Source organism: Aspergillus undulatus (genome assembly GCF_047715775.1).
Source record: "Aspergillus undulatus strain CBS 261.88 unplaced genomic scaffold BDV17scaffold_7, whole genome shotgun sequence".
NCBI lineage: Eukaryota > Fungi > Ascomycota > Eurotiomycetes > Eurotiales > Aspergillaceae > Aspergillus > Aspergillus undulatus.
Window position 1 is genome coordinate 87,450 of NW_027396611.1, and position 26,484 is coordinate 113,933.

Consider the following 26,484-nt stretch of genomic DNA (forward strand, 5'->3'; position numbering starts at 1 on the left):
ACCGGTCTCCCGCTTGTAAGCTTGGCGCTTTTAGCACTACGACCGTTTCGACTTCACAATCACACGACTCATACTATCTGAGCTGAAACAGATAATTCAGAGAACAACTGTCTTCATGACTGATCAATCAAATGATCAGTCGAGTCACAGAATCAGCGGCAGTCTCGACGCATCCTCCAGACAACAATATAGCGGGTCGATGGCACCATCCCCGCTAAAATTAAAGCACGACACCTCCAGCTTTGGTGTCGACTTAACCGCTCCTCTCCTGAAGATCATGGAGAATCCCCGGCAAATCATCTCTTGACCGCGATGGTGCCGTTTCGTCCATGCAGCTCGTGCTCAAACTCCACAATTGTTGTGGATGGCCCGATGGCTGTCCATGCGGAGTGCAGTAGCCCACCGACTCTCTGGAACAGAACACCACCAACACAACTACTAACCACGTCCTTTCCAAGACGACAACCTCGCTACAAACTACAATACTCTTAGAGCAGCTAGCACTACTATCTGTACAGACATCATGCACTGCCGTCAGCATTAAGTTCCGGCTCCGCACCGAGAAAAGCAACCGTCGCTGGCACCATCGTTCGTCCCGAGCACGCAATCGCCCATCCATACATCCCTCTCATCCCCACGCAATCCCAATTCAGCCACCAATCGCGCCATTTCCACCGGGCCTGGTGCAAGGGGCTGGGCGCAGCTTTATGGCAACGTCAGATCTTACGAACTGTGTGGCAGTTCAGATAATTGGCAGATGATTGGCAGATCTGGTCTTGTTTTTTGAGCCTTGACGGAGGAGTGACTCTGTCTTCAGCTCCGCATTATTGCACCATCTCTGACATCTCATTGAGCTCACAAGTACAGAATCATGGCAAGCGGCTGCGTTTTCCGGGTCGGCTGCGGGATTGTCCCGTCTTTGCCGTTCTCTGGGGTAGCACGGGATTGATATCCTGATTCCAAGGCTGGATGTCCGAAACAATAATGAAGGTAGGAGTGTGGGTGCACTCGCGGCCTCTCCCTCGAGACTCGAGAGTCGAGAGACTCACGTGGAAGCGGTCTGATCGTCTGATCGTCAAGGTCGCATTCTTCTTCTGACTATCTACGTAGTCTATCTCCTGACTCCTGCCTACAGGATACCCCGTAGTGTACGTATATACTCTTCTCAAAGCGTACTACTCCTACCCCTTAGATACGCCATATAGAATAGGAGCACACTCAGCATTCTGTCGGTCTGACGTCAGGCAGTTGTGGACTGTGGCCAGACCTCTTGCCCTCTAAACTCTAAAGTCTCCGGATCCAGAACAGAGTGAGTTCAGCTTCACGTGGTAAATAAGGTTAGGTCGCTTCAGGCTAAGTTAGGAGCCGCGCGGAGTTTTAATCAGATTAAGCCGATACTGGTTTGAAGATGTTTTTAACGTTATTGAAATGCTAAATCGCTGCTTGACTCCCGCTAAGTTTCAAAGTATATACTCTACTGTCCACAGCACCAGCCACACCAAGCACAAAAATCTAAGTGGGGAGCTTTACAGAGCACAAAGTACGGTGATGTCCAAGGATAGAAAGGAAACGAACATCTCAAAAGGACGAGGCGGCGCCCCACAATAGCTAGTAGCTTCAGGAGAAGGCCGGGTCGGCGCGTCGTTGCTCGAAGGTCCAGGCCCGAGGGCGAGGTGATACGGACCCAGGTAACTTAATCTACCTTGACAGAACTGTTTGGGTTAGCTTGGACGTCCCCAGACAGTCTTAAGGTCGCCCGAGCGACTTACCTATAAATACGACGGATGAACGCGTACGCCGTTAGAAATCCAACCGTCCCCGTTAACAAACCGTACACAGCACAAGCCAGGAAACTATAGCTGAAAAACAGCAGGCTTGAAACGAAGCCTGTGATGTGCAGGTGGAAATAGTAGTACCAGATGCAGTACGCGAAAACCCAGAAGGCGCTGCTTCCACCCGTGAGAAAGCTCTGCCACCACCAGTGGTAGTTCTATTATCGTTCATGGCTCGTTAGTTTGCGCTCGAGCTGTTATCTGACTCTCAGGAGTTAGGTGGCTTACCTCGGCGCAGAGCTGGCTGTACGTTGCAATGATCGTCACCTCGCTGACCGTGATAATCAGGATCATTGTCACAGCGCTCAGGAACCCAAACACGTAATAGTACCCACTCTTGTCCTGCCACAAGTTCTTGAACACGAAGAGGAGTTCAATGAACAGGACTGCGAATGGAGCTAAGCCCGTGAGCATAGTTCCCTGAACACTATGCAAATACCAGGGTTGCGGGGGGATCTGGCGTGCAATTGAGGATGTCTTGGTGGGATGCTCCCATGGCTTGGCTCGCATGAACCCATACCAGCTGCCGGCGTACACCAATGGAACTTGAATCAAGAGCCAAAGGGACACGATTCCAATCAATGTGCCGAACGGGATCGCAGTGCTGGATGCTTGCGCCCAAACGAAGAGATTCAGGATGAAAACGAGGCAGAATGTCAGTCCGGGAAAGAAGAGAGCAGTCTGATCATGTCAGCGAAGATCGGGACAATATTGAGGATATGCCACCTACAATCAATGTGTTTTTCCGCCAGCTCACCCCGCCAAAGGTTTTATACAGTCTTCCCGAGAAGTATCCAGAGAAGACTCCAGCAAAGACGAACAAGCCCATACCGACGCTCACAAACCCTCCTCGGAAGCTCGGATTCAAAATTCCCAAGCAACTGAGAATCAGTAAGCCAGAAGCCATGAACAAGAGTTGCATCCCGGAACCGATCAAAGGCGCAAGGAGTCCGCTGAACTCCGGCACCCGAAATACGTCGGCGTGAAGAAGTTTCCAGCCGCTCACATCATCCACGCCTTCATCATCAGAATCGATATCCGCCTCCCGCTCAACATCCGACGGATGGTCCAAAAGACCCTCTTTCTTCGAGCCAGCTCTCCTCGCTTTAGTGTCATCAATCGCTCCATCGCCGCGGCCTTTAACGTCTCCCTGGACAGTCCTGTTCCAAATAACATAGACCGCCACGCCCAACACGCCGGAAATTGTCAACGAGTTAAGGACGGCCAACCAATGTGTCATCGAGCTGTCGTCCTGCTTGCTGAAGTAAAGGTCCCAGCGACTCGACCACTCAATGTCGTTGGCTTCCTTGAAATAAACTGAATAAGTGACCGGGATCTTCAAGGTAGCTCCGTCATCAAAATCATCATCTTCCGGTAGATACGATGAGCCTGGATACTTCTCTCGGAGATGTTCGATGTTGGGCGGGATGTAGAGCTCAAGACCTTCATGCTCCTCATGGACGTGGGCAGGACAGCCATCCACCCCATGGTCCTGGGCGCGGATACTTTTCGGGTATACTTCGAAACCAACGACGACCTTGCCTCCTTCCGGTGCTGAGCGCCAACGGATCACAATGGTGAAATGGTTGTTGATGTAGTAGCGCTGTTTGCCGTCGACGGGTGAGAACTCTTGATATCCCAACTTAAAGCCTGATGCATAGTATTTCCGGCGCCGGTCGACGGTCACGAAGCTCGTTGCCCCAGGCAAATTGTCGGCGATCCATTCTGCGACATAGCCTTCCCGAATGAGCTGTCGTCCCCATTTGACATCCTGGCGTCCGATCTCCCGTGTGCACAGCGCGCGGCATTCCGCATTTTTGCCCATATGAAGCTCGAAGTCAGATGTCATTATTCGGTCACCGCGAAGGATTTCACCTAGATTCTGCGATACGCTCTGTCCGGAACCAAAGGGCGATCCACCATGCGCGCGTCCGCTGGGGGGGCATACGAAGGGCAGGTCGAAGTAGGCATATTGAAGTTGCGTATGGTCTGAGAATATTTTGTTCACAAGGAGTGGGATCGATTCATCGTCGCTATACCGTTTGATCGAGTAGCCTATTCCGGTGAAAACGCGTCAGTATCGAAGTCACTAGTGATGGGTGCCGGGGGTGTAGCGAACCGGGTAAGTAGAACGCATGGGTGCAGGAGATTAGCAATATCCAAAGTGACAAATTCAGCGGATAGCTGAGCCATCGCAGCCCCATCGTTGACGAGAACGAAGACGGCAATTGTCGAGGACTCCGGGTCAAGTATCGGTCAACGTGGCGGTAGTAGGCGGAGGGTATCCCAAACTAAGAACGCCTTATAGAATACCACCCACTAATCAGATAAGATCGATTGCCAGAGAGCGCAGCTTCCTCTGAGCAAAGGGAATCAGTAAAATAGGTAGGCGAGGGAAAGTAGTTGGTGGTGGTTCCTGGAAACCAGCCAGAAAGCAACGCAGTTCGAAGGAATAGATCGAATTCTCGAAGAATCGAGATGCAATGACAAAATTGTTTTAAGCACAAAAGACAAGATTTTAAACCTCAAACGAGCGGACTTGACAACAAATTACTGCTTGCGAAGCAGAATAATGAGTTGATCAGGGTGAAAGGTGAAGGGATGTTGTAGGTCGGGGTCGAGACTTGGCGAGGCCGAGAGTCTTGTCTCACATTCCAGAGCCGCCAACGACCAATAACTCAACAACTGACTGTCCCTGCAGGTGCAGCTCATGACTACCTACATTGAACACTGGGCATTTGCAATCTTACTTAGTTAAACTATGATCAGCTCAATTAACCATCAACATGTCAGCTTTTTCTCTTTTGCCGTCTGAAGTGTGGGTTATTTTGGTCAAGTTGTTGATTCCCCATAGAGCGAATATATATTTTACATCCATCACCACGTTCAGCCTGCAACGTCTGCATAGTAATTATCTTGAAGACGCAACCCTCTGGCCGAAGAGTCGATTTGAGAAAACGAGCACACCATAGCGTCCTTTCTACGAATTATCAAGGGAAATTATTGTTACAGGAGAAACCTCCTCATCCAGCCGCAACCATGATGAACGCAAAAGTGCCATTGAAACCGCTGGAAACCGGCAATTACCTCGATGAACTATGGAATTAGAAAATTCAGGGCTGGCTCAGCAGGTACTCCACCGCGCCTTGCACACTGCCCCCTGATCGACGAAGTGCCTCAATGTTGCGTTCGAACTCGAAGAAGCCCATATCGTTGAGTTGGCGCAGTTGGTCGGCATATCTTTCTTCTGGTGGTCTGTTATCCTGCGGAGCCGGACTGCCGAAGCCAGGAACACCTCCGAACAATGACGCGAAAGGATTGGCAGCACCACCTTCACCACCCTGACCACCCATGTTTTGCATCATTTGTTCCATAAGCTGAGGGTTGCGGAGGAATGGATTCTGTTCTGGATTGAAAGGATTGATGGCCCCTTGGCCACCTTGACCGCCGAATAGAGAAGGGTTTAGCAAGCTGAAGGGGTTTGGCGCGTTCGGCGCAGGCTGACCCCCTGCGGTAGCGTCACTTCCGGTTGTTCCTCCTGACTCTGTTTGCGAGGCACCGGTCTGGCCAGCGCTCGCACCAGCACCCATACCCTGGTTACCTCCAAAAAGAGCTGCGAACGGATTGCCAGCGCCGAGGCCCTGAGGCATGAAAGGGTTGAAAGGCGGCGGATTCCGGGTAGCATTAGCCCCACTGTTGTTCTGCGTATCTCTGTTCTCTTCGGGAGTTGTGTTGGTAACCCCCGGGGCAGGGAAAGCACTTCCACCACCTCTACCGCCCAATGGCCCCATTAATCGTTGCATCTCAAGCATGTTACGTAGAGTTTGAGGGTCCGTCATCGTGCGACGGAACTGCTCACTCTGCAGCATTTCGCGAGCTCCGGGTATATCGCGCAGCATGGGGTTCGACTGTATCATCATGTCGATCATGTTTGGGTTCGATAGAGCCTCGGTCATCATGGATTGCATTTGGGGGTTCTCGAGCATCTCGAGCATCGACTCGGCGTTAGGAGGAGCGCCCATCTGAAGATTCGCGGGGTTAGTACATTCTCGCGACAATGAGGCATGGGGTATTATTAGTTTAGAGATTACGTACTCCGCCATCTGGACCAAACATGCCAGCACCTGGAAGATTTGCAAACCCAGCAAAACGCCCGCCGGTCAAGCCAGCAAGAAGGTCGTTCCCTGTGCCGGCGGCGAAATTCGTTGGGACACCTGGGACACCGGTGGACGCCGGGGTGGCGCTACCATCGGGCGTGGAGGTAGTTGTTGAACTCTGGGCACCAGGGGCCGAACGTTGCTGTAGGTTGCTGGCAGCACTCTTTACCAGATGAATGGTGTGTCCGTCTTTTATCTTGTAAGTGGCCAATGTGTCGTTGTCTTTGAGCACCCTGCCGGAATAGATCAGGCGTTGGCGCTCTGCGGGCGTGTCGGCATATTCTGACGAAGAAAGCTTCTCCTTCAACTCTGATACTGGCGTTGAGAGAGGTAATGTGAGAGTGAATTTCGCATCGTTGGAAGCCTTGACGCTGAAGGTGATGGGCGAATCGTCCGCCGGGGCGGTATCGTCAGCCATGATAATAGGTGAGGTCGGTGTTGAAGAGGGGCGAGTAGTGGAGGGGTCCGAGGCAGAAGCAGTAGGATCACGTCACTTAAGTTGGACCTTGGAGAGATGGACAGCGTTGCTTGAGAGAGCGGAAGAGGAAAAATTGTAGGAGAGTGTCGGGAGAGAATATGAGATGAGATGCCAGGAAGAAGCCTGTAAACTAACAATGGCGAAGTCACCGCAATCGAGCCCAGACAGACAGAAGCGCGCAGAACCCCATCGTCATGAAGGTACGGACTCCTACTAGAGAGGAGCTGCGGCTGTCTCGGGATTTCGCGTATTATTGCCTGCTGCCTTAGTGAGGTCGGCTGTATTGTTACGGCCTGTATGATGCTGTATGGTGCAATCACGTGCAAGACAAACAGAGCAAACACGCAGCTTGACCTCAGCCGGAGCTCCACACAGCAATTTTTCACCTTCGCGTCCTCTTATCACGACAAGCTTCCAGCTCGCAAGCTTCCCCTTCTCTCTTGAGGATATCTCGTGCTCGGGTGTCCTCCGACTTGCTGGCTCCCTTTGCAGCAATGGGAGTGTTCTCATCATAGAGTCACCCGATATTGGATGCAATCGCGTCGTAAAACAACAGCTAGTCTTGCTGGTCCAGTCGAGCCGCGACGGCCTCGTCACCCACCATGGCTACCACTTCGCATATGTTCATGTACTCTTTGACGATCCAGCCGCCGACTGCGATTACTCAGGCTATCTTAGGCCAGTTTGCGGGAACCAAGGAACAGCAGATTGTCACAGCGTCCGGGTCAAAGCTGACCATCCACCGTCCCGATCCCACACAGGGCAAGGTCATCGCGCTATACTCTCAGGATGTTTTCGGTATCATCCGGACACTGGCTGCATTTAGGCTGGCTGGAAGTAACAAAGGTATGTTTTTACGTCTCCCTGTCAGCGAAATTCCAAGATCATTTTAGTGATTCGTCAAGCTCCCCGGGTAACATGATCCCTCATTACCGAACGAGCCTCCTCGGAGGCGGGACGTGCCCTGGTCAGCGAAGTGGACGCTCATGGCCTGAAATTGAAACAGTGCTGAGAACTGCTTATAGATTACATAATTATTGGCTCGGACTCGGGGCGCATTACCATCATCGAGTACGTGCCTTCGCAGAATCGGTTCAACCGGATTCACCTTGAGACCTTTGGCAAGTCGGGCGTGCGTCGTGTTGTCCCAGGCCAGTATCTGGCAGTCGACCCAAAGGGTCGCGCTTGTATCATCGCGTCGGTGGAGAAGAACAAACTTGTTTATGTCCTGAATCGGAACTCGCAGGCCGAGCTTACGATATCATCTCCGCTGGAAGCGCATAAGCCACAGACCTTGGTGTTTTCCATCATTGCGCTGGATGCTGGGTATGAAAACCCCGTCTTTGCTGCTCTTGAGGTGGACTATTCTGAGTCCGACCAGGATCCGACAGGTCGAGCCTATGACGAGATTGAAAAACTTCTGGTTTATTATGAGCTCGATCTTGGTTTGAACCATGTTGTCCGGAAATGGGCGGACCCCGTTGACCGCACATCATCGATGCTCTTCCAAGTCCCTGGTGGAGCCGATGGTCCGAGTGGTGTCCTTGTCTGCGCAGAAGACAACATTACCTACCGCCACTCGAACCAAGATGCCTTCAGGGTGCCTATTCCTCGCCGACAAGGCGCAATGGAAAACCCAGAGCGCAAGCGATGCATCACCGCCGGTGTTATGCATAAGATGCGTGGCGCCTTTTTCTTCCTTCTTCAAACCGAGGATGGAGATCTCTTCAAACTCACGCTTGATATGGTCGAGGATGACAACGGGCAGCTCACCGGAGAAGTGAAGGGCCTGAAAATCAAGTATTTTGATACAGTGCCTTTAGCTTCGAGCCTGCTGATTCTCAAGAGTGGTTTCCTTTACGTCGCCGGCGAGGGTGGGAACCATCATTTCTACCAATTTGAGAAACTTGGCGATGATGATGAAGAAACTGAGTTTAGCAGTGACAACTTCTCAGCAGACCCTACAGCTTCCTATGACCCCGTCTACTTCCAACCGAGGGGCGCGGAGAATCTCAACCTGGTGGAGTCCATCAACTCTCTCAACCCGTTGATTGATAGCAAGGTTGTCAACCTCTCCGACGACGACGCTCCCCAGATCTTCACCGTATCTGGCACAGGAGCTCGGAGTACTTTTCGGACACTGAAGCATGGACTGGAAGTTTCTGAGATCGTTGAGTCGGAGCTCCCTAGTGTCCCATCGGCGGTCTGGACGACGAAGTTGACTAGAGCTGACGAATTTGATGCTTACATTGTGCTGTCGTTCGCCAACGGCACCCTCGTACTTAGCATCGGAGAAACAGTAGAAGAAGTAACCGACACTGGCTTTCTGTCTTCGGCACCTACTCTAGCTGTTCAGCAGCTTGGTGAAGATTCGCTCATTCAGATCCACCCTCGCGGTATCCGTCACATCCTCGCCGATCGGCGAGTAAATGAGTGGCCGGCACCGCAACACCGCTCTATCGTGGCCGCCGCGACAAACGAGCGCCAGGTTGCAGTCGCGCTCAGCTCTGGCGAGATTGTGTACTTTGAACTGGATGCCGACGGGTCTCTCGCTGAATATGATGAACGGCGACAGATGACTGGGACTGTGACTTGTCTCAGCTTAGGCGAGGTACCGGAAGGTCGCATCCGAAGCTCATTCCTAGCTGTCGGTTGCGACGATTCAACCGTTCGCATCCTCAGTCTAGATCCAGACTCGACCCTGGAGAACAAATCGGTCCAAGCCTTAACTGCTGCACCATCAGCGCTCAACATCATTCCAATGGCCGACTCTAGCTCTGGCGGGACCACTCTGTACCTTCACATTGGTCTTCACTCTGGTGTCTATCTACGAACGGCCCTCGACGAAGTAACGGGCGAACTATCCGACACGCGAACTCGATTTTTGGGCTCCAAAGCCGTCAAATTATTCCAAGTCTCCGTAACAGGACAGACGGCGGTGCTTGCCCTAAGCTCGCGTCCCTGGCTGGGTTATTCTGATACCCAGACCAAGGGTTTCATGCTTACGCCACTCGATTATGTCGGACTCGAATGGGGCTGGAACTTCTCGAGTGAACAGTGCGTTGAGGGTATGGTGGGTATCCAGGGACAGAACCTCAGGTATGTAGCCTCATTTCCCATTTTGAGTTATCCCCACCCTTTGCGATCGTATGATGAAAACGGAATTATCCCTGAACTACCATGTGGATCATAAATTCTTTCTATACTCCAATTGTTCCTACTGAGATCGCACCTACTTCACTTGTTATGCACTTGTCAATCACATTTAGTGATCAATTACTGACATAGGCAATTAGGATATTTTCCATTGAAAAACTGGACAACAACATGTTGCAGCAGTCTATTCCCCTTGCATACACACCCCGTCGCTTCCTCAAGCATCCCGAGCAGCCGCTATTCTATGTGATCGAGGCAGACAACAACGTTCTATCACCGGCAACGCGGACACGGCTGCTTGAAGACTCTACGTCTCGCGGTGGTGATTCCACGGTCCTGCCTCCGGAAGATTTCGGATACCCTCGCGGTACAGGTCACTGGGCTTCTTGCATTCAAGTGGTCGACCCACTGGAGGCCAAATCAGTCATCGCAACAATAGAACTTGAAGAAAATGAAGCGGCCGTCAGTGTCGCTGCCGTGCCGTTTACCAGCCAGGACGATGAAACGTTCTTGGTGGTCGGAACTGCCAAAGATATGGCGGTCAACCCACCTTCGTCTACCGGAGGGTACATTCACATCTACCGTTTCCAAGAGGATGGGAAGGAGCTTGAATTCATCCACAAAACCAAAGTCGAGGAGCCTCCCCTTGCGCTGCTTGGCTTCCAAGGCCGTCTAGTGGCCGGTGTCGGGCCTGTTCTCCGCATTTACGATCTGGGTATGAAGCAATTGCTTCGAAAATGCCAGGCCATTGTTGCTCCGAAAGCCATTGTCGGCCTTCAAACGCAAGGCAGTCGAATCGTCGTTAGCGATGTCCGCGAGAGTGTCATGTACGTTGTATACAAGTACCAAGAGAACGTATTGATTCCGTTTGTGGATGATTCTATCCCTCGCTGGACCACGGCGACGACGATGGTGGATTACGAGACGACGGCAGGAGGTGACAAGTTTGGAAACCTGTGGTTGGTCAGATGCCCCAAGAAGATTTCAGATGAGGCAGACGAGGAGGGCTCGGGTGCTCATTTGATACACGACCGCGGATATCTCCAGGGCACGCCGAATCGTCTCGAATTGATGATCCACGTATTTACCCAGGATATCCCCACCAGTCTGCACAAAACCCAGCTTGTCGCTGGTGGTCGCGACATCCTTGTGTGGACAGGATTCCAAGGCACGATCGGAATGCTCGTACCATTCGTTGGCCGAGAGGATGTTGATTTCTTCCAAAGCCTGGAGATGCAACTGGCGTCGACCTGTCCGCCGCTTGCCGGACGAGACCACCTCATCTACCGAAGCTACTACGCACCCGTGAAGGGGGTTATCGACGGGGACTTGTGCGAGATGTACTTCCTCCTGTCTAATGATACCAAGATGCAAATCGCAGCGGAATTGGATCGCTCAGTCAGAGAAATTGAGCGAAAGATTTCGGTACGTTTCCCATGCTTTCCCTTTCCTCCTTCGACGCCACATGCTAACCTCATCCAGGACATGCGAACAAGAGTTGCATACTGATTTCCACGAGCGAATGCGGCGTTGACGGACGGGACACTGGCACGGTCCACCGATATCTTGATTCTACTACCCTACAAATCTAATTGTATACCACCTCTTCCATGGTCTGTCCGAGTAGACCGCAACAGCCACGTAAAGCAGCATCTTCAACAACCGCAGCTGCACCATTCGTAGGCCTCACTGCACTTTGAACCCTCTGAGGAATGTCTCCTGCCTCGCTCGGTCCTCTGCCCTCCTCAGTTGATCTTGAGCTGGATGCAGCCCACCCGTGTATTATACCTTACCTGGGGCGCTGTACGAGACAAGAAGAAGGCTTCGCCGTCAACGATCTTTGAGTACGATTTTACCTGCTTGCTACGGGTATGATCGTAATTTATAGTTGGGACAATTTATTTTATCTTATGCTTGTAGGGAATCAAATATCTTTATTATTATCTCTGTCTTTAAGTTCTACGGAGTGTTTCTGGTCGTATTTTTTTGGTGTTCGTATGTCTTTGGTCTATTCTATTGGAGAGCGTGGTTGGGTCGAGTACTTAATCGTGCTCATTCATTCCCGCCAAGTTGTTGAACTTCAAGCAGCGTTGCAGCATCATGGGGCAATAAGCTCCACTTTGTGGGGTTGATCTTGAGAGAAGATTGAAGATGGCCAGTATCTGCCAGTATCTGACAAGCACTAGTACTATCTGCTTCGTAGGGCCTGGCGCAGACGCCATCTGATCGTATAGTCCAGGGCTCCTAGCTTGACACTAGTCTGTTGCTGAATAGAGAGCCTACTGACAACTAAAAGTCTCCTACCCAGGACTTTCTACTCCCTACGGGAACGCAAACGCCGCGGGCCCGATACCTCCCTTCCCGGTCGACCTGCACACGATTTCGCTGGTACTTACGATACGGATCACATACCCATGCCGCGAAACCCAGTGGGGAATTACTCTCTGAAGATGCCTGCCTTGAGTTTGACTGGCTACGATGGCGGCGATTTTGCAACGTACCCCGAACGCCAGGGTTGACGCAGGCGGACGTTTCCTGAGTGGCAGAAGCTGTTTGAGGAGCCTTCACCCGAGCTCAAGGCCTTTCTCCGAAGACGTCTCTATTTTGGAATCCTGGATATTTGCCTTGGTCCAGGTATTGACATCAAGAAATTCGTTGAAGAAGATCCTGATAATCCCAGGATGATGCTCCTACCCGGCAAAGGACTTACAAGTTACATCAAGAATAATCCACCTAAAGGAGGAATCTCGGATAAGATGGTTCTAGAAATAGCTAACTGTCGTAAAAATGCTCGATTCTTTCAGTGGTAATTTGCAGGTGACATGCAGGGCTGAACTTGAAAGTGATTTGTTAACCTTCATCAAAGAAGCTTTGCCCCCAGATTCCCAAGATCCCGAAGTCACCCTGTCTACAGTTCTTTTGGTGGAAATGATCTGTTCCTATCCTGTGTACAGCAATCAGCGACGCCATCAGGTGGTCTGTTGTGTGCCAAGCGTTATTTGGGCCAAGTTCAGGCAAGCTGGCTGGTGTCCATCTGAGATAATGCCGCTTGTTAATAGCCTCGGGACCGCAGGGTGCTTGTTCATGTTGAATATGGAGCGGCCATGTCCCACTGTACTTCATCAGACAAGCCATTCAGGCGATAGTGACCATGAGGAGGACCATTGCACGCAGATACGTTGTCACTCTCGAGTGTTGTCGGATGTGATACCTACAGAACCAAGAATCGTCCAAAATGTGACGGGCATTGTCCAGAAACCGTGGTTGAGCTGGATACTCTTGCTAATCTATTACTGAGTGGTGAAGTACCGGTTGTCCGTATGGAATCCAGTTCTGACAGCCAAGTACTGGACATCATCGGCTTAGATCCAGCCTCAGAACCAACAAACCGTTCATCGCAATTTCGCACATGGCTTGGAAACGTCCCCCGAAATGCTCTTCCATCTTGCCAATTTACTTTCCTTCCAAACAAGATAGGAAAATTATCCCAGAAATTTCCAAGCTCGAAATATCTCTGGATTGACACCCTCCGTGTTCTACCGGACTCTGCGGGTGAAAGCGAGGCTCAGCATGCCGCAATTAGCCACATGCGCTGGGTGTATGAGAGGGCAAGCGCGGTCTTGGTCCTCGACTCCTGGTTACTTTCGCATGATAGCTCAGAAATAAGTCCTAATGCGAATCTTATATTCACCCTGGAATGGGTTCCTATGGACATATCAGGAAGGAGCTCTCGCTCATGAACTCTTCTTTCAATTCCACGGCACTGCATGTAACCTTGACTCATATTACTACAAATTTTGGGAAGATAAGAATATAGATCGCGATAGCGAACTAGCGAATAACACACAGATAGAATACCTAAGCCTCCGAGGCTTCAGAATGGGTTCTGCAAGCTCTACCGATGCTTTGCAGCGGGTTATATCCGCCTTGAGGTTTCGAACCACCAGGGTGCCAACCGATGAGCCTCTATGTGTGGCGACCCTCCTCAACCTAAATAGGCGACAGAGGCGACGGATTCTTCGGCATCCACCAGAACAGAGAATGGATCGCGCGTGGTGGATGTTGCCGACTGTCCCGAGGGACATCTTGTTTCACTCAGTGTGACCGCACGAGGGGGTTGGTTGGGCACCGAAAACATTCCTCTTTGTGCGAAGCAAATACCAACCCTGAAACCAATCGTTATGGGCCCATCATTGTCTGCAACATCGACAATTATGGTAGCAAGCTGCCCTTGGTTACAGTCGCCCCAGGTGGCCTTGTCTTCAGAGCCTCTGCTATTACTTTTGATATAAGGGAAGGGCTTCTGGGGAAATTATTCGCTCTCACGGATGATGCTGGAAAGAAACCCCTCCCCTATTTTTTTTCTTCGGAATCGTCAACGTCAGTTTGCATTGGCAATTCGCGACTACGATTACATTCGCAGCAAATCAACCGCATGCAATCAATGGCACGGGGAAAATTGCTTTTTTGATGCTTGCCGCCGGAACACTCCTAGACGGAGAGATGCTTCTTAAGGTGTTTTGATTGCCATAACTAGGCAGCTTGATGACACTACGTATGGGAAGAAATTATGCGAGGCACGCACTTTGCAAAAAGAACCAAGGATGGCAGTGGACGCTTTACTCCGCTCTAACGGGGTTTTCTTGACTTTTTCCGTGCGGTAGGGCTCCTGAGGGCGTTCTGGGCCCCTTTGCATCTTAATGAGGAAAACAACGTCCTCGTTTATGCATATGGCAAACGACTGATTAACAATTTTAAAAGATGGTGCGTCGAGTAATGACCTGGCCAACGATCAGTGTGATTATTCGGTTGCATCCCCAAGGCGTTTGTCAAACATCTCAAATATAACCTCGTTGGCTTAACTCAAAGTCATCTCTGCGCTCATTTCTCTGTAGAGCAATAGCTGGATAACCGCTGTTCCTATCTCTTCGAATAGAAAAAGATGCAGGCGAAACAGAACCACAAAGCCCTGATGTATAGTCAAACACCTAAGTTGGCACATAGACGCCATATTTACCATACTTAAAGTCTTCCAAACTTAGTATGACCTCGCCCCAACCATCACCAATCTCCCCTAACTGCTCGTCACCTCCAACCCCCTTTGCAGCCGACCCCACCCTCCCAGGAAGCACACACTCCACCTCCCCTCTAGCCTGATATTCACCTAGCACATCCTCATGCGGCACCCAAACAACCCTCATTCCAGCGCGCCTCGCAGACTCAACACCAACAGCACTATCTTCAAAGACTAAGCACTCCCTAGGTAAGATAGGCCCATCACTCAAGTTCAGGTCTGCGTTAATCGTCTGCAACGCAAGCAGGTATATATCAGGCGCGGGCTTCCCCCTCCCCTCTCGGATCCGCGGGTCATCACCAAGAACCCGTCTATCAGGTGGTATGAACTCAAGTAATCGTTTCGTTTCTGGTAGGGAAGTCTTCAACTTATAGCTTCGGCTCTTTGTGCTAGATGCCAACGCTAACTGAATTCTTTCCCCAGCAAACGAACTCCGAGCCCGACTCAAGGACTCCAGGACCCTCTCAGCCCCAGGAATAGGCAAACACCCCTCGAAACCCTTACGCATCGCCTCAGAACACTCAAACCTCCACTGCTCGCGAGTGATAGGGAGACAAGCCCACTCATGGAACGCGTCGCTGTTCGTTGAGTCCGGAACGCCCATGAGCTGGGTTCGGATTGTGCGTGGGAGTGGGGGGCGGTCATATTTCGAGAGGAGACTGTTTACAGATGCGGTGATTATCTCTTCGGTGTTTATGAGGAGCCCGTCCAAGTCGAAGATGCAGGCGCGGATTGGGGGGCGGGTGGCGCTGGCTGGTTGTTAGCTCGGTATGTCTAGGCTGGGCTTCGGTGGGGATATGATACTCACTCTGCTTTAGGAGGAGTCATCATGGAAGGAAGCTGACTCCAGCAAATAGAGGAAAGAATGATTGTATGGCTGAGATATTTCCAGCTCTACTTTTGTTGAAGCAGTTGACGGCTCCCGCCGCCGGGACGATTTTCGCCGCTTTTGCCTGTTTCGGCCGACTTAGCGAGGGCCCGTTTGCTCCGTCATGGGTAGAAAAGAGCTGCAACGAATTCTAAGTTGTTGACGTCGTCTGATAAAATCTCTCTTTTGTTACTGAGTCAAAGTACGTTGTCAGACGGTTGGTTTGGTCGCCGTCTGTTCAGGGGCGCCATTTGGAGGTATAAAGTCGAACAACACCTACCTACGACGCAACCTGAAGGAGAGCGTTGAGGGAAACCTGGGCTATCGAAATTCAACTTACTCGCGAAGGATCGCTATTCGCAACGGGCTCAGTCAAGTTTTATTCCACCTTCTACCGTCATGTCTCAGCCTGAGCTCAACCATGTTGTCCTCCGTCCAGCGAGTAAGTTCACCTCAACCATGGATCCCCCCTAGATAGCCCTAACTCGAGCAACGTCTACTAGGCAAAAACGAACGCCGTTACATAACCCGCCACGCGCTGGGCTTTTACCGCGCCCTCACAATGACAGGCCTATACACACTCGACATTGATACCAATACCGATCCCTTCGACTTAACGAATCCTGAATCGTACTTCCCGGCCATGAAATGGTGCATCGCGGCGCATCCGATCCTGAGCAGCGCAATCACGGACCAGGATACCGAGAACCCGGTGTTGGTGAGACCGAAGGAGGGAGTGGATTTGAGGAGGCATGTTAGGATTGTCTATCCGGATGACGATGCCGCTGACGGTGTCGATGAGATGGATGCGTTGAGGCGCGTCCTGGTTAAGACGCACGATGAGAACTTTGTGGATGTGGAGAGTGTTCCTCCCTGGAGGATCGTTGTGATTCCTTTACCGAGACGAGAGAAGGATAAGGACACGAAGGACCGAGTATACATTATCCTCGCATATTCGCATTCCGTCGGAGACGGACGATCAGGTCTCGTCTTTCATAGGACCTTCTTGGAGGGTTTACGGGTTGCGCAGCAGGTTCATGATCGTAGCGCAGACTATATCGTTCCGGAGCCGCTTCCGTTACCGAAGTCGCTGGAGGAGTCCTGTGTGGTGAAGATTACCTGGTCGTATCTCCTGCTTACGCTGTTTGGCGCTTACCTGCCTGCATTCGTGGCTCGGTGGTTCGATTTCCAGACTCCGGCTGTGACGGAAGGGAGGTGGACGGGCGAGGTGATGCAGTACCCTGATGATCCTGATGATTTTCGAACGGGCGCAGCGATCTTGATTGTCCCTCACGAGAGGATGGATGCTGTGTTGGATGTCTGCAGGGAAAAACAAGGCGCGAAGTTCACCGGCTTGCTGAACCAGCTTGTCGTGCATGCATTGAGCGGTGCCCTACCTGAATCTGAGTCTTAGGCTGTCGACAACTTCATCGGGCAGGTCGTCGTTGACCTTCGCGGTCTGATACCGTCTTACTCGGACGAAATGATGGTGAACTGCGTCTCAGCAGTCTCTGAAGTCTCAGCTAGAGTCCAGCATGACATGGATCTGAATTCCGACCCTGCATTCTGGAACGCTGTCCGCAAGACAACAAAGCGTCTCGCCGAATCATCTGCGACACTCGTCGACCAGCCCATCGGCCTCCTAAAATACCTGAATAAATTCCGCCCTTGGTTCTTAGAGAAATTAGGCCAGCACCGAGTCTCCTCCTATGAGATTAGCAATGCGGTACTTTTCGACCCGTCGCTAGCCTCAACGTCAACGCCAAAGCCGAAGTCACCTTCTGGCCCTGGCTCTGGAGAGCAAGCTGAGAAGAGAGAGATAAAGTGGGATATTGAAAGAATGATCATGTCCCAGCCAGCGAATGTAACCAACTGCCCGCTGAATTCCTCGGTTGTGACGAGAAAGGGCGGGGATATGGCTCTCACTGCGAGTTGGCAGGTTGGCGTTCTCGGTGCTGAGGATGAGGAGGCGTTCGTGAGAGATGAGCTTGCGAGGATCGATGAGAATCTAAATAAAATCGCGAGTTAAGATGGGGCTTGTGATGTATGCTAATTGTTTTATGTTAATGTAATAATATCTAGTCGGTTGGCAGGCGAATTAGGGTTATAAGGAGCCAGGGTAAGATGAAAAAGCCGCATCGCATCTTATAATTATCTGATAAGTTATCTTGATGATAGGTCGGGGGAAGTTGTGGTAAAAACAAAGTTAGATGCTTAGGCAGATGACCGAATGTGAAGGAGAAAGCGCGTAGAAAAGATGAGGCCATGCATCGACCTCGATCAGGGTCTCAAGAGCAGAGGTACGGACTGCCCACAGGTGTTCAGCAGCCTTTACCCTAAGCGAAGTAAGGCGTACCTCCAGAAAATGATCGCAAGTACCATGTCTATAATGAGCTCTCGGGCTTCAGCAAACTATCGGCCGTCTTGCTCCCGACGTTGGTAATCAGGGTTGGGATGCCCCGGCCGTTGTACGGAGTAGGAGAGGTATGTCATTCTTGGCCACGCCTCAAATTCTGTGCTGGAACAAGGCACTAGACTTGTTGGTCATTTAGCTCTACAATTCTGATTAGGTGCTTCGTATGCGTATTGGTAAACTTGCGCATGAGGAGCCGCAAGGGCTCGGACTCGTATAAGGCGCCCTTTAGTACATCCTTGTCTATAGAACTAACCAACTGACTTGCCCTCATTGGACACTGCATTAAGCCACTGTCTACAAGATAATAGAGTCAATCTTTGATTCGTTTGCTCGTATGCGTTCCCCTACATATAAGAGAAGGCATTTTGTAGCGGCTATAGTCCCTTGCATGCTCAGAGTCATTCGTATGGTAAGACGCTGAGGCAATCGCTGCCTTTACGAAGATAAGAGGGGTCATTGCCGTCAAGAACATGTTGGGAAACAATGATATAAACCCCTTTGTTCCATTTGACTCGTTTCTTTAGCCTCTTCTACCCGAAAAGAGGACTCTTTACAATCTTCACCCGCAACTCTTCAAGTTCCCGGTAAATATGGAGACTAAAACGATAGCGACAAACCCTATCCTATTCACTCGCGTCGCTGCCTTAGCCACCGAGCATGGCATATATGGAACGCTCGCAGCAGGCTTAGCAGGACTCATCCTCTACAACGCCCTCCTCACAATATACCGTCTCTATTTCCACCCCCTAGCCAGATTCCCTGGACCCAAGATAGCCGCCGCTACACGATGGTACGAGTTCTACTACGATGTCATCAAGGCCGGCTCGTACGTATACAAGATTGACGAGATGCACAAGGTATACGGTACATGCGGCTCCCCTTAGCAAGAGAATTCTTACCCATTCAAACTAAGCTAACGCGTTATAGGCCCCATTGTCCGAATAAACCCCCATGAACTCGTAATTAACGACCCAAAATTCTACAACGAAGTCTACGTCGCTGCAAACACGCGTCGCACGGAAATCTGGCCTCGGTATAGGACGGGTCTTGGGTTTGACGGTAGGTACCACTCCAATCTCCAATTCTCTCTGCCATAAAGGTCTCTGACAAGAGACACACCCGCAAACCATCAGGCTCCCACGTAATGACCCAAAACCACGACCTGCACCGCCGCCGACGCAAGCCACTAGAGCCCTTCTTCTCACGCCTGGGCATCGACCGCATCGAGCACTTCATCATCGAAGAGACGAAGCTGCTTGATGACCGGCTCCAGAGCCTCGCGGGCTCGGGTATCATTGTGCGTCTTGATCATCTCTTCTCTGCTTTTGCGGGCGATGTCATCGGTAGGATTTGTGCGGAGTCGGAGCCGGATTTGATTAAACGGGGGGATTTTGGGGAGGAGTGGTGAGTTGATCCCTAGTTTTGTTTGCTATGAGGAAGAGAGCTGGGTATTGATGGTGAGAACAGGCATAACCTCATTGAGGGCTTCGGACGGCAGTTGTTGCTTTTCATGCATATTCCGCAGTTGATTTCGTGAGTACCACTTTGTCCTTTTGCATAGCCCTAGAGGGCTTACTGATACTGATTCATTAGGCTGGCTCGAATAATCCCAACCGGCTTCCTCTCCCGTCTATATCCAGGGGGCGCAGTAATGAACGTCTTCCGCGAGGTACAACACAATCCATCCCATCCCATCCCATGCCATCCTATACCATCCAGAAACCCAGCAAACTAACAAACCCCACCTCCCATACATAGATGGCCACAACCGCAATCCTCACCGCAAAAGCCGACAAAGCCAGCGCCAACACCAACGCCAGCCCCTCGAAAACCCAACGAGTCCAGACCCAGATCCAGGCCCAGGCCACAAAGGCATCCAAGACCTCCATCTTCCGCCACATCCTCTTCTCCAGCGGAATGCCCGAGTCCGAATGCGATACCGAGCGGCTCTCGCGCGAGGCCATGGTCCTCTTCAGCGCTGGGACTGCGACGACGGCGCGCACGACGGGGTTTATATGTTTTTATATACTGAATAACCCGGGGATAAGGGAGCGGCTTACGGTGGAGCTGAGCGATAGCGGTATCATAGATGGTTATGACCATCCGGAGAAAGAGAGATTGCCGACATGGCAGGAACTTGAAAGGTTGCCCTACTTGCATGCTGTTGTTCGGGAGGGATTACGGTACGTTCAGTATCCATCCATCCATCACTTCCCACTCCAACTTCCCACAACTTCCACGTCCAATCCACAAAAAGACCAATTTCCACTAACTGAAACCACTGGACAGACTAAGCTACGGCGTAATGCGCCGTCTCCCACGCGTCTCCCCCGACATAGCCCTGCAGTACAAAAACTGGACTATACCACGCGGCACGCCCGTCGGGATGGCTGCCTACAGTCTACACACGGACCCCGAAGTCTACGAGCACCCATTCGCTTTCATACCCGAACGGTGGCTGGGAGATGTTAAGCCCGAACTGAGTAGGAACTGGGTGCCGTTCAGTCGGGGGAGTCGGAATTGCTTGGGGATGAAGTACGTCAATGTCAATCCTATTCTATCCTATCAGGTTCCTTGTACTTCTAGTCCTCTAACGTACGTGAACGTTCAAAGCATGGCCTACGCGGAGATATACTGGGCGCTAGCTGTTCTGTTTCGACCTGGGGCACCGCGAATCGAGAGTTTTGAGACCGATGAATCGGATGTTGCGCAGGCGGTGGATTATATGATGCCGTTGCCGAAGCTGGATAGTAGGGGGAATAGGGTTGTTGTTCGCTAGGTGAGGGGGTAGGGTGTATCTATGATCTATATGATCAGGTCAAGTCGGTAGGCGCTTCGGCATCAATGAGGGACTGTCAGGTATAGGTGAGAGCTTTTAGTGGGTTAGTGCTCGATTTGAAGAAGAGTTGATTTGGTTCATTATTCGATCGTGAGTATTACGTCTAGTATGCATGACGGTCTGATGTACATATGCAAGGGCGCTACCGGAGCACCGAGATCAATCCCAAATCAAAACGCCGCGTAATCTTCGTGATGGTATACAGTGTGGTCCCATGCAATGCTATACTTTCGAAGGCGTTCGCCGGGGTAGAGTCCAGGGTTCGGCACATACAACCTGCGAAGAAAACCAGTCAGCCAATCAAGCCCAGTGCTGTCGAATTTCAAGAATAAACTAACCTCGCCCTCACTATACGCCCAAAAATACACCGCGATCCCAACGAGATAGTACAGCGCCGCATTCGTGCCCTGGTAGATAAGCGCCGCGAGAATTGAACTGAGCGGGTAGAGCATGAGGCGGAATTCGATGCTGCGGTGAGGCATTGAGCCGGCGAGGTACTTGAGCGGCCATTCCCATGCGACGCCGAGGAGACCCATGAGGAGATTGAGGATCTGAAGGATGGGTACTGGTTTGACGGCGCCGTCGAGGTTCTTGGTCCATGTGTCCCAGAAGATTTTCGGCCAGATGAAGGCTTCGATGGCGCTGCCTACTTGGTCTGGATGGTTTTTGGTTAGCTTCTTGCCTTCTTTTCGACTGAGATTATTGCAGAAGGGATGTGCATACAGACTGATGCTGTGAGGACTATCAGGCGAGCCCAGTGGTTTTTGATTAACCTGCCCATTTTGATGGTTGTGGATGAGGCAGAAGGTGAATTATGTGGAAGGTCGTAAGCGCTTCGTCCAGCGAGAGCACGCTTCGTATGATGCGATCGTTGCTTCGTAAATACGTTGAGGATTCAAGTGAGCTTTCAGTCGTCTATCTCGTTGAAGAATGTCACTCGTAGATTTGTCGTCCAATTTGACATGGCAGATGGTCGCTGTCGCTGCTCTTGTAGTCTTATCGTCTTTGCAGAAGCTAATCTTGAATCGGATCAACGGGAGTTCGTCAAGGCCACCACGTTTATGCCGAGATCAATCAAATCGAATTGTGCGAAGATAGCAGTTTTTTAATCATGCCACGCTCAGGTGAAGATTCTCCGAGGAACCCATGTGGGGGAAGGGCGGATTACATAGCTTCGCATGGCAACGAGATACCGCAATCCGCCTGGCTTCTGCCATTTATGATAGGCTTTCGAGAAGCTGGGCCCGATTCGACTGCATGGATTATGGGATCAAACCAATGAGGGCTCAAAAGCTGGACATACCCATGCAAACCCCGCTTGGTTTCTTCAGAGAGGGAGAGGGACGAAGATCAATGATTGGAGACAGGCAACGGAGATGGAACAAGGGGCCCCCTGCCCGGCGCTTAGAGGAGTGACGAGAGTCGAGGAGAGGGCAAATGGGGAGTGAGGATGGCGGGATGGACTGCATTAGCTTGACGGATGAATGTGACGGGTGGAGAGATCCCACCGCAGGCTCGCGGGAACGCGCTCTAGCGGCCGCCCTGGCCTGTCGCTTTGGCGCTCAGACCCAGGGCGTGCTACGGTGCTTGACTCCAGCGAGCAAACTTTCGCAGACTGAAGAATCGGACGCACCACGAAGCGGGGAAGGCCGAGGAGGTCAATCAGTTGAATGCCCTCACCGTTTCTATTTCTGTCGCCCTTGGCGGTTGGGTCGAAGTATATTTTGGACCGATCCTTCAGTTCGCAGACTCATGTCAGGGTGTCCCTACCAACGAGATTAGATAGGCGCTTCCCGTGGTCTTTCTTCTCTCTCTCAGGGTCAAAACTCTATGTGGACATGGACAATTTGATCGTTTGACTGCCTGGAGACCGTTCTGTTCACACCGTCTTTTCGACATCATCCCGCTGACCCATCTTCGGATTCCTGTCAAGTTGCCTCACGGGATCAACGCCCATTCCGGCAATCATGATTGTGACGAGGTAGCAACTTGCAGAGCCAAGCAGACCCTCCGCCGGCGACTCTTTTGAATCCCTCACGCCAAGGGCCGAGCGGTAGTGGAGGGAGGACTCTTGGTAATGAATATGCGCGGAGATGGAATCTGCTTGGGCCTAGCTCCTGAAGACGTTGAGCTATATTTGGATACTCAATCCCAGCAGCCGGTGCCCTCTTTCGACCTCTTGTTTGTGGGGAGTGTGGGAAACTTGGCAACACGATGGCTGGGATGTGGGTGGGAACGGCGCTTGCAGAGCTTCTCTCATAGGGCGGCGTCTCGCCAGCTCGCAAAGGCTCCCGCGAATCATCGACCTGGAAGCGTAAATGTGTGACATGCTGTCGATGCGAATGTCCTCAGTATGCCAATCATCGCCGTCCTCGGCATTGAAATCGTCTCGAGCCACATGGCAAGTCCGTCTCCTGTCTTGCAAGGATAGGGGAACACCACGAAGGTCGACAGGAGAGATCATGCACGGCGGTGCACCCTCGATCGCGTCCAATCGCCGGGCATGAAGGAGCTTTCTGACTCGATCAGCGTTCGTGGCTGATTGTGATAGCATCCCTCGGGCTTTCCCCTTCGCTTGGGAGGACAAGCCAGCCATTGTCATATTAGCGATTGTAGAGCCACCGTCGAATTAAGTCGATGGCTTCGAACCATGGGGCGCATCGCATTGACTCGTCGCATCGTATTGTCAGAAGGATCTGGAGCGTTCGCTTTGATATTCAACAACAGTGCAGGGACGAGGAATCCACTAGTCAGGAAAGTTGCTGGCTTGCAGCCTCGCAGAGACCGTTGTCTCGCTCTGGCCAATAAACGAGCGCGATCGCAGGAATCCCAGTAAGAAATAGGAGCGGTTAGCGCTGTGGGGGGTGGTCAGGTCTTTAAACTCACGCAAGTGTGCAGAGTTGCAGATGGAAGCGCTGGACGTCAGTGAAGTGACTCCCTCTTCCCTCACCACAACTTCCTCCTCTTCATCTCCCCTTCCTTGCACATCACTACCACTTCCCTGGGTTCGCATCTCCAAAGCCTTTCATCTAATCTATTTGTGTCTACTTCCGCCCTGGGAACTGCTCCGATAATATGGTCCGACTGGCGCTCGTCCTGGAATCTCTGCCCACCATTCTTGTCCGCTAAGCAAACGAGTCGCTGTCTGGTCTCACAAGTTTGCTCCGACAACACCACCACGCCACCTCTGTTTTAATCAAAAAGTCTTGTCAGGCGGTACACTATCGATAGGAGTGGAGGCGGCTCCGATTCTTCAGGCTTTTTACCCCTCGGGGTCCTGCGTCCGGCTCTGCGCCATTCTGCGTTTCCGTGCGCCGCCTCAGTCGATAGACCAAGGTCTCAGGACCATCTAATCCTTTTGCATCGGAAGAATTAAAAAGTATCATTTCCTTTTGGTGCTTGTCAGGACTCCTAGACACAAAGGACGGCCTCGGGTTCGTTATCTTTCTTCTTTCACAGCTCTTCTATAATAATCGCCAGTCGTCGCCGGTCGATGATCTAGTCCGCTGTCGAGATACCCATTTCCTTCCCTATCTTACCTTGCTTGTTCGCAACACCGACAAGCGTCGCCACCATGAGCCGTTATCCCTGGAGGTCATATATCGCTCCCTCAAAACTATTCTTCTATACTTGGTTCTGGGGCTTACATTTCGCCGTTTTTGCAATTGGATGGTTGGTCTCAAAATCACATTGCCCCCGATAGTTGACTGACCGTTACAGGAACTATCAAGCAACTAGTAAACCGCTGGACGCCCTGAATGTGCTTTCATATTCAGTTTGGATTTCGCGAGGCGCCGGCCTTGTGTTGACCTTCGATGGAACACTCATATTACTGCCCATGTGCAGGAACATAATGAAGTTTCTACGGCCAAAGCTAAGATGGCTGCCGCTTGACGAAACGATATGGTTTCATCGGCAAGTGGCATATGCGACTCTTGTGTTCACCATTCTTCACGTTGCAGGCCACTACGTCAAGTAAGTCTGTCATCTCGGAAGGAAGGAAGCAATTTAACGTTCTACAGTTTCTATCATATTGAAAGAATACAGCTACGACCCCAGACAGCTTTACAGATACACTATACCGAGGCCGGCGGCGTGACGGGACATGTTATGCTCTTCTGCATGATGCTCATGTACACCACCTCTCACCACCGCATTCGGCAACAGTCATTCGAAACCTTCTGGTACACGCATCACCTGTTCATCCCCTTCATGTTAGCACTCTACACTCACGCAACTGGGTGCTTTGTCCGAGATAGCGTCGAGACGTACTCGCCGTTGGCTGGGGAGAAATTTTGGAACCATTGTCTTGGTTATCAAGGATGGAGATGGGAGCTTGTCGCAGGAGGCCTTTATTTGTGCGAGCGCTTATGGCGCGAGATCCGAGCGTTGCGTGAGACGGAAATTGTCAAGGTTATCCGTCATCCGTACGGTATGTTGAGCTATACATCTGAAGTCAGTCTCCTGATCTTTACTAACAGCATTTTAGATGCAATGGAAATCCAATTTCGGAAACCAAGTTTCAAGTACAAGGCTGGACAGTGGCTTTTCATCCAGGTCCCCGAGGTGTCAAACACTCAATGGCACCCCTTCACCATCACATCTTGCCCCTTCGACGAGTACGTTAGTATTCACGTCCGGCAGGTCGGCGACTTCACACGCGCCCTCGGTGACGCCCTTGGTTGCGGTCCAGCACAAGCAAGGGACCTGGAAGGCCTCGATCCAATGGGGATGTACGAAGTCGCGCTCCAAAACGGACAACAAATGCCCAAGCTCCGCGTCGACGGACCCTACGGAGCCCCCGCCGAAGACGTCTTCGAGAACGAAATCGCCGTCCTCATCGGCACCGGCATCGGTGTGACACCCTGGGCTTCCATCTTGAAAAACATCTGGCATCTCCGCGCAAGCCCTAACCCGCCCCGCCGTCTCCGCCGAGTCGAATTTATCTGGGTCTGCAAGGACACCACTTCCTTCGAGTGGTTCCAAGCCCTCCTTTCCTCTCTCGAAGCTCAATCCGCAACCGACGCCGCTTACGAGGGTAGCTCGGAGTTCCTGCGCATCCACATTTACCTCACGCAGCGTCTCGACCAAGATACAACAGCCAATATCTATTTGAACTCCGTCGGCCACGAACTCGACCCGTTGACGGAACTCAAGAGCAGAACGAACTTCGGTCGCCCGGATTTCAAGCGGTTATTCTCGGCTATGCGAGACGGGTTGCAAGATCAATCATACATGTCTGGCTTGCACTCGCAGGCCAAAACAGACATCGGTGTCTATTTCTGCGGTCCTAATGTTGCAGCTCGTCAGATTAAAGCCGCCGCTAATGCGTCGTCGACGAGAGAGGTCAAGTTTAAGTTTTGGAAGGAGCACTTTTGATATCCCGACACAAAAAGAAAACATACAAATGCATATATACATCTCTTGGAAGCGACCTTACCCATCTATACTTTACTCATATCTTCGATATCCCCTGATGAAGTCACGACCTACCTGATTTATCTAGCCAAATTTTTCGATTCCACGTTCGCATTACATCGCATCGCTGTATTTTCCTCATGATGCTTGGCCTGCATTTCCCTGCTGTATATTACACTCATATTGGTATATAGTTAGAATTTGAAGTTAGCGAGAAGATATTAATCGACGCTGAACAATCTCTAC

General features: G+C 51.4%; 9 protein-coding genes across 9 annotated transcripts; 4 read left to right on the plus strand and 5 right to left on the minus strand.

Annotated features, from left to right (window-relative positions):
- Window positions 1-124: 124 nt before the first annotated feature.
- Window positions 125-1,380, minus strand: BDV17DRAFT_254773 (uncharacterized protein). Its single transcript, XM_073756826.1, has one exon. The coding sequence runs from the start codon at window positions 617-619 to the stop codon at window positions 254-256; it is 366 nt and encodes a 121-aa protein (XP_073618867.1). The 5' UTR covers window positions 620-1,380; the 3' UTR covers window positions 125-253.
- Window positions 1,381-1,650: 270 nt separating this feature from the next.
- BDV17DRAFT_214130 (transmembrane 9 family protein) lies at window positions 1,651-4,196 on the minus strand. The gene is made up of 5 exons (XM_073755479.1): window positions 3,952-4,196; window positions 2,563-3,887; window positions 2,061-2,513; window positions 1,770-1,990; window positions 1,651-1,712 (listed from the first exon to the last, which is right to left on the minus strand). The coding sequence occupies exons 1-5, from the start codon at window positions 4,034-4,036 to the stop codon at window positions 1,694-1,696; spliced, it is 2,103 nt and encodes a 700-aa protein (XP_073618868.1). The 5' UTR covers window positions 4,037-4,196; the 3' UTR covers window positions 1,651-1,693.
- Window positions 4,197-4,514: 318 nt separating this feature from the next.
- BDV17DRAFT_254778 (ubiquitin domain-containing protein DSK2) lies at window positions 4,515-6,656 on the minus strand. Its single transcript, XM_073756827.1, has 2 exons — window positions 5,928-6,656; window positions 4,515-5,854 (listed from the first exon to the last, which is right to left on the minus strand). The coding sequence occupies exons 1-2, from the start codon at window positions 6,405-6,407 to the stop codon at window positions 4,946-4,948; spliced, it is 1,389 nt and encodes a 462-aa protein (XP_073618869.1). The 5' UTR covers window positions 6,408-6,656; the 3' UTR covers window positions 4,515-4,945.
- A 216-nt stretch (window positions 6,657-6,872) lies between these two features.
- Window positions 6,873-11,574, plus strand: BDV17DRAFT_254786 (DDB1/RSE1 family protein). The gene is made up of 4 exons (XM_073756828.1): window positions 6,873-7,313; window positions 7,493-9,566; window positions 9,764-11,048; window positions 11,106-11,574. The coding sequence occupies exons 1-4, from the start codon at window positions 7,070-7,072 to the stop codon at window positions 11,130-11,132; spliced, it is 3,630 nt and encodes a 1,209-aa protein (XP_073618870.1). The 5' UTR covers window positions 6,873-7,069; the 3' UTR covers window positions 11,133-11,574.
- A 2,735-nt stretch (window positions 11,575-14,309) lies between these two features.
- Window positions 14,310-15,525, minus strand: BDV17DRAFT_301064 (putative HAD superfamily hydrolase; the record flags this gene model as incomplete). Its single annotated transcript, XM_073764176.1, has 2 exons — window positions 14,310-15,446; window positions 15,506-15,525. The coding sequence occupies 2 exons, from the start codon at window positions 15,523-15,525 to the stop codon at window positions 14,612-14,614; spliced, it is 855 nt and encodes a 284-aa protein (XP_073618871.1). The 3' UTR covers window positions 14,310-14,611.
- A 439-nt stretch (window positions 15,526-15,964) lies between these two features.
- Window positions 15,965-17,594, plus strand: BDV17DRAFT_288129 (uncharacterized protein; the record flags this gene model as incomplete). The annotated part of the gene is made up of 3 exons (XM_073761324.1): window positions 15,965-16,007; window positions 16,069-16,883; window positions 16,980-17,594. 3 exons carry the CDS (start codon window positions 15,965-15,967, stop codon window positions 17,592-17,594), a joined length of 1,473 nt encoding a protein of 490 aa, XP_073618872.1.
- A 977-nt stretch (window positions 17,595-18,571) lies between these two features.
- On the plus strand, window positions 18,572-20,760 carry BDV17DRAFT_288130 (cytochrome P450; the record flags this gene model as incomplete). Its single annotated transcript, XM_073761326.1, has 7 exons — window positions 18,572-18,845; window positions 18,909-19,040; window positions 19,115-19,385; window positions 19,449-19,514; window positions 19,575-19,650; window positions 19,740-20,164; window positions 20,271-20,760. 7 exons carry the CDS (start codon window positions 18,572-18,574, stop codon window positions 20,758-20,760), a joined length of 1,734 nt encoding a protein of 577 aa, XP_073618873.1.
- Window positions 20,761-20,795: 35 nt separating this feature from the next.
- BDV17DRAFT_214213 (uncharacterized protein) lies at window positions 20,796-21,929 on the minus strand. The gene is made up of 3 exons (XM_073755480.1): window positions 21,544-21,929; window positions 21,159-21,475; window positions 20,796-21,096 (listed from the first exon to the last, which is right to left on the minus strand). Exons 1-3 carry the CDS (start codon window positions 21,599-21,601, stop codon window positions 21,043-21,045), a joined length of 429 nt encoding a protein of 142 aa, XP_073618874.1. The 5' UTR covers window positions 21,602-21,929; the 3' UTR covers window positions 20,796-21,042.
- Window positions 21,930-24,394: 2,465 nt separating this feature from the next.
- Window positions 24,395-26,199, plus strand: BDV17DRAFT_288132 (putative NADPH oxidase (NoxA); the record flags this gene model as incomplete). Its single annotated transcript, XM_073761327.1, has 4 exons — window positions 24,395-24,492; window positions 24,541-24,795; window positions 24,843-25,252; window positions 25,310-26,199. 4 exons carry the CDS (start codon window positions 24,395-24,397, stop codon window positions 26,197-26,199), a joined length of 1,653 nt encoding a protein of 550 aa, XP_073618875.1.
- Between the last annotated feature and the right edge of the window lie 285 nt (window positions 26,200-26,484).

Coding starts and splice junctions, on each gene's coding strand:
- BDV17DRAFT_254773 (XM_073756826.1), bottom strand. CDS start 619: ATGGATGGGCGATTGCGTGCTCGGGACGAACGATGGTGCCAGCGACGG.
- BDV17DRAFT_214213 (XM_073755480.1), bottom strand. CDS start 21,601: ATGGGCAGGTTAATCAAAAACCACTGGGCTCGCCTGATAGTCCTCACA. Junction 21,476..21,543: donor AGTCCTCACAGCATCAGTCT/GTATGCACATCC, acceptor AAAACCATCCAG/ACCAAGTAGGCAGCGCCATC. Junction 21,097..21,158: donor GGGCGTATAGTGAGGGCGAG/GTTAGTTTATTC, acceptor TTTTCTTCGCAG/GTTGTATGTGCCGAACCCTG.
- BDV17DRAFT_254786 (XM_073756828.1), top strand. CDS start 7,070: ATGGCTACCACTTCGCATATGTTCATGTACTCTTTGACGATCCAGCCG. Junction 7,314..7,492: donor GCTGGCTGGAAGTAACAAAG/GTATGTTTTTAC, acceptor AACTGCTTATAG/ATTACATAATTATTGGCTCG. Junction 9,567..9,763: donor ATCCAGGGACAGAACCTCAG/GTATGTAGCCTC, acceptor ATAGGCAATTAG/GATATTTTCCATTGAAAAAC.
- BDV17DRAFT_254778 (XM_073756827.1), bottom strand. CDS start 6,407: ATGGCTGACGATACCGCCCCGGCGGACGATTCGCCCATCACCTTCAGC. Junction 5,855..5,927: donor TGTTTGGTCCAGATGGCGGA/GTACGTAATCTC, acceptor GCGAATCTTCAG/ATGGGCGCTCCTCCTAACGC.
- BDV17DRAFT_214130 (XM_073755479.1), bottom strand. CDS start 4,036: ATGGGGCTGCGATGGCTCAGCTATCCGCTGAATTTGTCACTTTGGATA. Junction 3,888..3,951: donor CCATGCGTTCTACTTACCCG/GTTCGCTACACC, acceptor TCACCGGAATAG/GCTACTCGATCAAACGGTAT. Junction 2,514..2,562: donor GGCGGAAAAACACATTGATT/GTAGGTGGCATA, acceptor TGACATGATCAG/ACTGCTCTCTTCTTTCCCGG.